The sequence below is a fragment of the Anguilla anguilla genome, chromosome 14, assembly GCF_013347855.1.
Source record: "Anguilla anguilla isolate fAngAng1 chromosome 14, fAngAng1.pri, whole genome shotgun sequence".
NCBI lineage: Eukaryota > Metazoa > Chordata > Actinopteri > Anguilliformes > Anguillidae > Anguilla > Anguilla anguilla.
Genome location: NC_049214.1, coordinates 34,912,223 through 34,923,095, shown reverse-complemented (window position 1 = coordinate 34,923,095; position 10,873 = coordinate 34,912,223). Strand labels below are relative to the sequence as shown.

The window sequence follows — 10,873 nt, the reverse complement described above, 5'->3', positions numbered from 1 at the left end:
TTGTAGGATGACTTTGGGCAAAGATGATGCTAATCTGAGTAGCGCTCAGGTTACTGTACGGGTCACCTTCCCGTGCAAAAGTCCTCCTGCAGCAAGAAAAGCATATCCAACGGTTTTTAGGTTTCTTTTTTACATGTAGTACCAATTGGTAAATGTTAGCATTGACTTGGCCACACTAACCACAGGAAGAGTGGGAGAGGGGAGGCGGGACAGCGGTGGTAAACCTCATGACATCCCTGCAGCCCGCGCTCCCATTGGCTGCTCCCACACGCAGCAGGGTTTAAAAGGCTGCCCCGTGGGTTTTTTCGTCAGGATCGTAACAACCACGGCAACCCTTCATCCGGCCCCTCAGGAGAGCATACCCAGCAGCCCAGCGCACTCCTATTTCATTCTTACCCACGAGGCCTTGGGGTAAAGTATTGGCTTTTTTTTTCATCTTTTCAGGAAAGAAATGCATTTCTGCGCACTCTTGCGAAAATGAATTATGTGAAAAGGAAGATCCCTGCACTGGAGTGCAGCGCACCTGTTACTTTAGTGCAGATGCGGTTTATTTTATCAAAAATATAAGCTTTACTGGCTAATTTTAATTTGATTTGACATTTGCGTCAGTATTTATCTGCATACTGTATGAACAGGGCATATATTTTAATAGGGTAATTTGATAACTGACAACTTTACTCTGGCCCTAGAGAGATGACATCTTTTAAAATAAGACTAATATTTGCTGGAAATCCTGTGTTCGATGCTCTGTGAGTGTGTGTGTGTGTGTGTGTGTGAATAGTACGCAAGACTTTCATATCAATGATGAAAGTTAGTGTACGGGTTCTACACACATAGACACACACACACACGCTGTGTAAACTGTATGGCTCCTGGTCCCACATGTCATTATGATTATTTTTTCAGCTGTGAAATGAAGACCATATATGTTTTAGGTAGTGTCTGCTTGTGACACATATTGTCTGTGTCACAGTCAGCCCCCTGCCTTTTTTTTGGCGTGGAACGAGAACGCTCAGCGTGACATTGGGGGGGAAGAGGAAGCTGTGGACGCCTGTCTATAAAACTCAGCAAATTTGTCAATCACTCCCCACCTCTTATATTCAAGATCAAAACCTCTAAATTACAGTCTACAGCAAACAAATAACAATAATAATAGCAACAGCAAACTGACTTGTTGACACATTCGTGTTTTTAAAGCCCAGCTTTCACAGAACTGTTTCTGGTGAAAGTGTTTTTTTTTTTTTTCCTTTCACACTACACCCTGTGTTTTTTAGGGATTTTTCGGCAAATTTGAGAGCACACCATCCCTTTCAACGGCTCTAATGAGAAGCCGGCCTTGAAGCTAAAATAAAGTGCGCAACTTTTATGTTTGATTCCTTAATGTCTGCGGTTTGCGAGAATCCATATTTAACTGTGCGAATTATACTCTTGAAGAGATCATTATAGGCAGAGATAAGTACATATAGCTGAGCTTATACTTAGTGTTACACAGTTAGGTTTTACAAAGAAAACAACCGGGATATGAACAGAGAAAGCTGGTTGCATTTAGCAGTAAAACCATGTCTTTCCCTGCCAAGGATATGGACATTCTAGCCTCGTTCCTTTGGCTCCGATTGCAGTGCCTTCTGCTCAGAGAGGAAAAACACCAGTGTGTGGGTTTCCCCTGGTTTAATTAAAGCTTTTATTGATTAGACCATTATGAGGTGATGCGCAAAAGAAAATTTCTCTCTCCATTGCTATGAAACATGCATTTCCATGGGCAGCCATGTGAACCAATGAGTGGAACCTGGTTCCTCTATTATGAATTTCCAGTGCACTGCAGACTTGACGTTGCTTCCAAATTTTCCATTATGTAAAAACACTAATTTTAATCTGCCTCGGAACGATGTCCCAAAGAAATTTTCATAGAAGGAATGAGGTTTTTCAGAACTCATTAAAATAATCGTGACCGGCGATGGAGTGTTCTCATTTGAGCACAATCAGACTTCATTTGAAGGTCATTTGAAGGTCCATAGTTATTATGGATTTGCCACTTTGAGCTATCTGTCTCCCTGTTAAAACAAGGTCCACTCAACAGGAAGTTGGACGTTTCCAGTAGGCAACAAAGATAACAGTATTCTCCCCGTTCCTCTCTTTTTTTAGGTAAATAATAGACAATGAAAACTGTGATAGTGTTCCTCGTCCTTCTTGCCACAGTCTACTGTCATCCGGTGAGTACAAAGAAAATGATTAGCCTGCAAAGTGACACGATCAACAAACCTGTGGTTTATTCACAAACACCAAAGTATTACTTGAATGTTATAAATTGGAAATGGGATTTACTTGAAGGTCCATTTGCTTGAGAAGGTGAACAATGTGCTAGTGGCTTTATACCGTGGCCAACACAACTCATTGCAATACTTCACCCCGCTCACCAACCTCACGGAGACATAATGCAATATGATTAACATGTATGGTTTTGACTCCAGGGTTGTTGACTTTGCATGGAAGCTGTCTGAATTTATTTTTTATTTTTTCTCGTTTTATAAATCTGAGAACTGTGAGCCGAGATGTCTGTGAAGGCTAATGTCCGCATCCCAATTCCCCTGGGGGATTTAGCTAATCTTATTTTATCTCACCGTATCCCTTCTGATCTCATATAATGTCTTAATGAAAAAGTGACGGGGTTTTCCTCTTGCAGGTAAAACGATCGGCCAGTAGCTCAGACAGCTCAGAGGAAGTGGTGAGTTCTCATTTTTAGGCCTTCCTGTTTGCTCTGTGGTTAAAAATTACTGCCAGATTTCCCAGGCCTCCTCAGTATGTCAGGTTACCAAGGTAACAAAACAAAAAGACAGGAGAATACACGTGGTTTGTTTCTTCGTCCAACAAACTAATCTTTCTTCCAAAAGAAATGTTCTCAGAATATTTTTCTCAGAAGCGATTTTAAGAAAGTTTATCTACCTTTCTTTAGGTACAATAAGCACTGTATCAGATTTGTTTCCAAGTGTTGGCTATTAAAATACTTAGCTGAGCTGAAAATGTGGCTTGTCAAAAGCATTTTCCGAAACTCAGCTAAGGATTTGAATGGCCATCTTTCTTTTAGTACAGGAAGCACAGTATGAGATTTGTTTACAAGTGGTACGAACACCCTGCAACATGTGCTCACACTGGTCAATGTGCTAAAAGAGTGTTGTGTTCTACACACAGGTGAAGGTGCTTAAAGTATGTTGTGTCCTACACACAGGTGAATGTGCTTAAAGAGTGTTGTGTTCAACACACAGGTGAATGTGCTTAAAGAGTGTTGTGTTCTACACACAGGTGAATGTGCTAAAAGAGTCTTGTGTTCTACACACAGGTGAATGTGTTAAAGTGTGTTGTGTTCAACACACAGGTGAATGTGCTTAAAGAGTGTTGTGTTCTACACACAGGTGAAGGTGCTTAAAGTGTGTTGTGTCCTACACACAGGTGAATGTGCTAAAAGAGTGTTGTGTCCTACACACAGGTGAATGTGCTTAAATAGTGTTGTGTTCTACACACAGGTGAATGTGCTAAAAGAGTCTTGTGTCCTACACACAGGTGAAGGTGCTTAAAGTGTGTTGTGTTCTACACACAGGTGAATGTGCTATAAGTGTGTTGTGTCCTACACACAGGTGAAGGTGCTTAAAGTGTGTTGTGTCCTACACACAGGTGAATGTGCTAAAAGAGTCTTGTGTCTTACACACAGGTGAAGGTGCTTAAAGTGTGTTGTGTCCTACACACAGGTGAATGTGCTTGAAGTATGTTGTGTCCTACACACAGATGAATGTGCTTAAAGTGTGTTGTGTCCTAATACAGGTGAGGACTCTTCGTCTGCAGCTGAAAGTAGCCCCCGTGCTTCGTAAAACTGCACCTGCACAGGTAAGAGGCACACCTTCATCTCTCTGTGCACACACTGTAAACATGCTCAAACATCAACAGATTTAATCAGAATGATTCATAGAAACCAGCTTATTATCAGTGGCAAGAAAATATATACATATATACATACAGTTATATATATATCAGCTGCAGATGCTGTCAATGTTTCTGATCTCAACATCTAATCCATAATGGTCAAGTTCATTCATAACCCCAAACCATAATTTTATGTTGATAAATGGAAAAAAGAAAGTTTTTGAGATTTCCTTTTTTTTTTTAGAAATAATGGTACCTTTACATCATTCTGACAAAATCTAGAATTCCATTAGTGGAGTTAGCAAGAAGTCAGGTTAAAATATTTCACTTAACGTTTGGTTTATTTGGTATCTGATTATCATTATTGGTTCAGATTATTGAATTTATCAGATTATTTATCTGGCAATTTTCATCCTTGATCAGAATATAGAATGTAGAATGATAAACCTTGACCATGTGTTGTAATTGCATTCCAGACTATGACGGCAGAGTCAGACGATAGCTCCGACAGCTCAGATGAAGCACAGGTGAGAGGTCTCCTCCTCATCCTCTTCCTTCTCACTTGATTAAATGCAGAAATTTTAAAAATATATAATAATATATGTACCAAGGGCGCAAGTAGAAGCATTGCATTAGCGTAAAAGTTGACACAACAGCAGGTTGTTAATTTAAAATATCTAATTTCTTTGTTTCAGCTGTCATACACTGCATCAGAAGATGAGAATGTGAGTAACAGATCTGGTTACCAAACCTTGTGAAGTCCCAACGCCTGATATGTGTGTGTGTGTGTGTGTGTGTGCATGTGCATGTGCAAGTGTGTGTGGAGCATCATCAGTGAAGAATTCAGAATACTGAAAAAAACGTAATGTTTTATTGAGATTCTGTTTGCCACTGGTTTGATTATTGGTTAATACAGAAAGAATTATAGCTGTAAGAGCATACTATTTAAAAAAGGTTACTAATATAAGTATTCAATTAGATTTTTTTATTTTTTATTTATTTTCATTACACCTTCAAAATTATAAGGATTTCTATGACCTTCATTCCCATTTTGTTCATAACCTCCTGAGACCACTTAATACAAGAGTCTTGGATAACAAAATGTTGCAGTGAAAACACTTTCAAAAATATAATTTATTTAATTTTTATTGAGTGTCACTTTCAGCATTTCAGTGTAAGTTTCAGCATAGTGGAATATATTGTTCTTGAGATGAAGTCCACAGACTCATGTCCCTTACAGGGGACAAAGATGAATTATCAGGACTTATGAGTCCGTGCTCTAATTAGACTGAAGGTCCGTGCTGAAGATCCGTGTGGTTTTTATAACAGGACACAGACTCTGAAGAGACAGAGGAGTCCGAGGAGCCAATCACTGAGCCAACCACAGAGCCACCCACTGAGCCACCCACAGAGCCACCCACAGAGCCACCCACTGAGCCACCCATCCCTTTCGAAACCACTCTGCCACCCGTCACCGACAGTGGCCGAGGGGACAACCTGGGCTACCCCAGTGACTACAAGAAGTCCATCGTCTACATGAAGAGCAAAAAAAACGATAAGGGCTCCTCTCCGTACAAGTATTACGACGTGGACAAGGCCGTGGAGAGCTTGGGCCTGGTGAGCAAGAAGGCATCTGTCTACGGCAGCAAGGGTGGGAACGACATCGAGAAGAATCTGAGAGTACACAAGGTGATCACATTTCTCCACATTCAGTCAATCATTTTTAGGTACCAGTGCACATTGAAGATAGATAGACAGACAGAGAGACAGGCAGACAGACAGAGAGACAGGCAGGCAGGCAGAGAGACAGACAGGCAGACAGGCAGACAGGCAGGCCGACAGAAAGACAGACAGACAGGCAGGCAGACAGACAGACAGACAGACAGGCAGGCAGGCAGAGAGACAGACAGGCAGACAGGCAGGCAGGCAGGCAGACAGAAAGACAGACAGACAGGCAGGCAGACAGACAGACAGACAGACAGACAGACAGGCAGGCAGGCAGGCAGACAGGCAGGCAGGCAGACAGACAGACAGACAGACAGACAGGCAGACAGACAGACAGACAGACAGGCAGGCAGGCAGGCAGACAGACAGATAGAACTACATCACTGCATCAAGCCTGGAAATGAACACCCCAAGGGTCTGTGGCTGTACTATATGACCTACCTGGCAAGCTGTTCTACACACAAGACAATTACAGAATACTTCCTCCATGAAACTTCCACCTTTGTGTCCCCATGTTCTACTGATAGAACGCAACCTGAACAATATTTTGTAGGTCCCATTTATGAATGTGAAAACCTCAAATCCACTCTTGGCCTTAGACAGACAGAATGATAGATATCTTTGCTATCCGCAGTTATATTAGTTTTCATCTTGGTGAAAATGAAAGCTTTTAAATGTGTGGCAGCGTTTCGAGAAATGTCTCATTTGAAGGCTTAATTTAATATAAAACCGAAAATGATCATCACCAATTTCAGACACAATATTTAACTTTTTTACAGGCAGACCATTGTCAAAGATGAATATCAATAAGAAAAAATGTATTAGCAATGCTTAGCAATACGTAGCTCTAAAGGACATTCCCACCTCATATACTGAACAGAGCATAACAGATTCATGTTCACTGTGACTCCGCCCCCTTCCCCTTCCCCTTCCCCTTCCTGAAACCAGGCCCTGCAGGCACATGACGAGTTCCTGGAGGAGGGCACCAGCACCCCCGAGGAGGAGAGCCAGGGCCTGGACACTGTTGGCGGGACGGCGGAGGGGCCGACCCAGGGGCAGGCAGAGCCTGAACCCGAGGCCACCACCGCCGAAAGCGTGGGGACGGAGGAGGAGGAGGAGGAGGAGGAGAGCGCCAGCACGGCGGAGAGCACTAGCGTCAGCATCAGCGAGGAGGAGGAGGAAGAGGAGGAGTCCGACATCGACATCGACTCCTTAGAGAGCATCGAGAGCCAGGAGAGGGACGAAGACGAGGCGCCCGTCGTCATTACCGCCAAGTAAAATGCCCACGAATCGCGGAACCCCCGCCCCCCTCCCCACCTGCCCCTCCCACAAAGATGCTGTCGACAGTGAAGAATGCGAACTCTCTCAGAGGGGCGCGAGGCGAAACCGGGGCCGGCGTTTCCGCCACCGCCATTGCCGCCGCCAGCGGGCAGGAACCAGGACGAACTGAAAACGCGGGGAACAGGCTCTTTGTGCCCTGTTACTGCAAATAGATGTAAAGAGCGTTACCGTTTCCAGCCTCTAACATGTAATAATCCATAATTCTTTTGTATTTTACTTTGTTCTTTGCACAATAAATTACACTATGAGGTTATTTTGTTGAAAGGTGTTTTATGAGGGTCTTGTCTTATTTGATCTTTTAAACAATTGCGAGACAAATCCCTTCAACTGCAACTGTCTGTTGAAAATGCATCAACAGCAATAGCTATGTTACTACTGCATTAGTCATGAGAAGGTTTCATTTATTCACATTAGTACAACACACACACACCCTCACACAGCAACAGCACAACACCAATATATAAAAAGTTTAGTTTATCAACATGGTAAAAACAAAAATGCTGCTTACATAACCCTTACAATACAAAAGGTTCTGTGTTTATAATAATAGCAATATTATTAATTATTGTTAAAAATGTGTGTTGATTTACTGATTACACAATTCAAGTAAACAAATTGTTAAATTCCATACTTGTAATCAAATTACACACTCAGTGTCTGTATCAATTACTAATCTTCCACTGAAATGCATTATTAATAGCTCCAATACCTGCTGTCCCTTTGAGAATTTATTATTCCGCGAAATAATTGCAAGGTGCCATAGCCCTTCCTTCCATTTTTAATAAAGTGCACTAAAGTTTGAAGTGAAGGCGGTGTCACCATAAATATACACTCACCGGTCACTTCATTAGGTACACCTGTTCAACTGCAAACTGCACCTGTTAACGCAAATATCTAATCAGCCAATCAAGTGACAGCAACTCAATGCATTTAGGCATGTAGATATGGTCAACACGATCTGCTGAAGTTCAAACCAAGCATCAGAATGGGGAAGAAAGGTTATTTAAGTGACTTTGAACGTGGCATGGTTGTTGGTGCCAGACGGGCTGGTTTGAGTATTTCAGAAACTGCTGATCTACTGGAATTTTCACACACAACCATCTCTAGGGTTTACAGAGAGTGGTCTGAAAAAGGGAAAATATCCAGTGAGCGGCAGTTCGCTGGGTGAAAATCCCTTGTTGATGGCAGAGGTCAGAGGAGAATGGCCAGACTGGTTCGAGCTGATAGAAAGGCAACAGTAACTCAAATAACCACTCATTACAGAAGAGCATCTCTGAATGCACATCACGTCAAACCTTGAAGCAAATGGGCTATAGCAACAGAAGACCACACCGGGTGTCACTCCTGTCACCTAATGAAGTGGCCGGTGAGTGTATACTCATTCCATGCTAGTTAAAATAAATCATAACTGCAGTTGCTGTGGGCGTTGTTTTAAAGTTGCTTTCCCCCTGAAAGAGTGCTCTACATGTTCTTCCCTGGTAACCATTCCCAGCTTGGGAAGTAGTCTTGAAGGACAGAAAAACACAGTCCCTCAGAGGCTGTGACTTCATAAAGGCATGGGGTAGCCATCCAACCACAAGCCAAGAAGACGCCACAAATGTTTATGGCCTTTGACCACCCAGATCATATCCCACAAACGGGCTGCAGTGGGGTAACAGTGTAACTTTTTTGTAAAACAACAGAGTAACAGTGTCCTTGTGCTGAAGGAGATTTCTTGTTTGCACATAAAGAAGGTCCATCCCAAATGATATTCTTTCAATATATTGTTTTGAAGGCACAGTTTCACAATTTCATAGGAAAAATAACAACATTCAACAAATTTAATCTTGGATGCACCAGACACATATAAACCCAATAATGCCAAACTGTACAGTTGCTTCCGACAGGTTTGTTTTTTCATTTATAGTCTGTCAATTGCATTTTACCCCATTTGTAAACCTTTAGAATTGGGAAGTGCTGCTGTCGTCACGTAAGGTGATTGCCATGGCAACTAAACAGTCGTTGATTTTCAATTATCTACTCCTTGTAGCTCTTCCTTAGCTCAGTTATCACTTGTTAGCAAGTGGCTAAATACAGCTGTGTGTCATCACTGCTAATTGAGGAAAGCCCTCCAAAGGTCTGCTTTGTTGAGCCCTCTTTCAGCTCACTGATGTTAGCTATTAATCAAGGCTTCTGCATTTCTCATCAGAAACTACTGGTATTTCATTCATTTTACTGTGATTTTTGGGACAGAAGAGTCAGCTGGCCTTTTGGATTTATGCATAATTTCAGACGCCATGAATAAACATACATTTTGACAACTGAAGCAGTCATAACTGTGTTTCCTTAGCAACTAAAGATTTGTAAGAAATAATTTGGTAGATCTCTTATTAAAATTTTTTTTTCTTTGCTTAGGGCACTAGAAATTTTCAGCTCATGTTCTGGCCATACATGGTTTTTGATTTCTTTCACACTGAGTTGAGAATTCAAAATCAGATTGGAAACCCCACAAACTATCCATTTGTAATGCTGAAGTGGGCAATCAATGGTGATAGAGAAGTGAAATAATGCAGTACAGTTCATGTATGTAAATCTGTACAAATTATTGAAAACTGAACACAAATCAAGGATTCATGCACTCCTCAATGAATAGAGGAACTCCTCTACCCTGGAGGCAAGTGGCTTACCACTTTAGTCCTCGTAAGTGGCCAACCTCAGGTGTTGGCTGCTGAAGGGAATCATCACAGAAACATCTTTTGCACTCAATTTGTAATATACAAGTTTAGTAATTTACCCTTTGGCTTATGAAATGCACCTGGGATGTTTTTTGTGGGTGATGGAATTACATCCTGTGAGTTTAACATGTTCATCACTAGAAGACCATCCTGGATAGGATGGACGTCCCGCCCAGCATTGAGACAGTTATCCAATGAGTAGAGAGCTGAATTAAAAAACGTACGGCCTCTCAGCATCTGCCACAGGCAATGTCACGTGTCACACAGGCGCAATGAAGATGAATTTAACAGGAAATGGAAGAACAACAAACACGAGACAGCGCCGGTTCATTCCATATGCTATAAAAGCAATGGAACATTCGGAAAGAAAGGCAAACAATCTGCACTGTCCACAGAATGTGCCCAAAACGCACCCATTTACAGGTAGGATCGGCCGAAACATTGAAAACACGAAGTATGATATGTTTGTCACAGTGGGTGTGAAGAAAGTCAAGGAGTAGGGGGGGCTGACTCTACTCTGTGGTAATTCTATGGCCATAGCTCTCTGATGTTTAGCAGCTGACAAGTAATAGTGATATAGTGCAGTCAAAGTTGATCTGATAATGGTGTTGTGCTCAACAATATCCCATATTTTTGCTTATCCCATAACTGATCAATGATTTATAAAATCCTGGTAGAACCTGGTAGAATTAATTCATGAATTATAACAACACATGCTAATACATTTTCTTCCATATAATTTGATCCAAAGTGACTTACCAATGTGCTTTGAGCTTTGACAAGATAGCGTTGCATCCACATTCTTAACAGGAAAAAAAACTTCTGGTTACGTAATTTTTTCAAAGGGATAAGTGTAATCAGGGTAAGGTAAATAAGGGTTAGGGATGTTTAAATTTTATTGAGGATAAATGCAGGTTAGGTTAAGTGTTTAGTCCAGAAATTCTCTGAAAAGATGGGCTTTTAGTTTGTGGCGTAAGTTGTCGTGTGTCTCTGGTGTTCTGGCAGTAGCGGGGAGGCTGTTCCATGACTTAAGTGCCGTGACAGAAGAGTTGTGATGTAGAGTATCCACTAGAACCTCCCAGAGATGGAGTTGCAGGGGCGACCTGTATCAGCTGAACAGAGTGGCCGAGTCAAGGTGTAGGGCTTAACAACTTAAGACAGCCTAATGTCAAACATTATTA

The 10,873-nt window shown here is 41.8% G+C and overlaps 1 protein-coding gene across 1 annotated transcript; it reads left to right on the top strand.

Moving 5' to 3' along the window:
• Positions 1 to 323: 323 nt before the first annotated feature.
• spp1 (secreted phosphoprotein 1) lies at positions 324 to 7,246 on the top strand. Its single transcript, XM_035390317.1, has 8 exons — positions 324 to 411; positions 2,143 to 2,210; positions 2,681 to 2,722; positions 3,814 to 3,876; positions 4,389 to 4,439; positions 4,608 to 4,637; positions 5,242 to 5,601; positions 6,586 to 7,246. The coding sequence occupies exons 2-8, from the start codon at positions 2,157 to 2,159 to the stop codon at positions 6,913 to 6,915; spliced, it is 930 nt and encodes a 309-aa protein (XP_035246208.1). The 5' UTR covers positions 324 to 411; positions 2,143 to 2,156; the 3' UTR covers positions 6,916 to 7,246.
• The last annotated feature ends 3,627 nt before the right edge of the window (positions 7,247 to 10,873 follow it).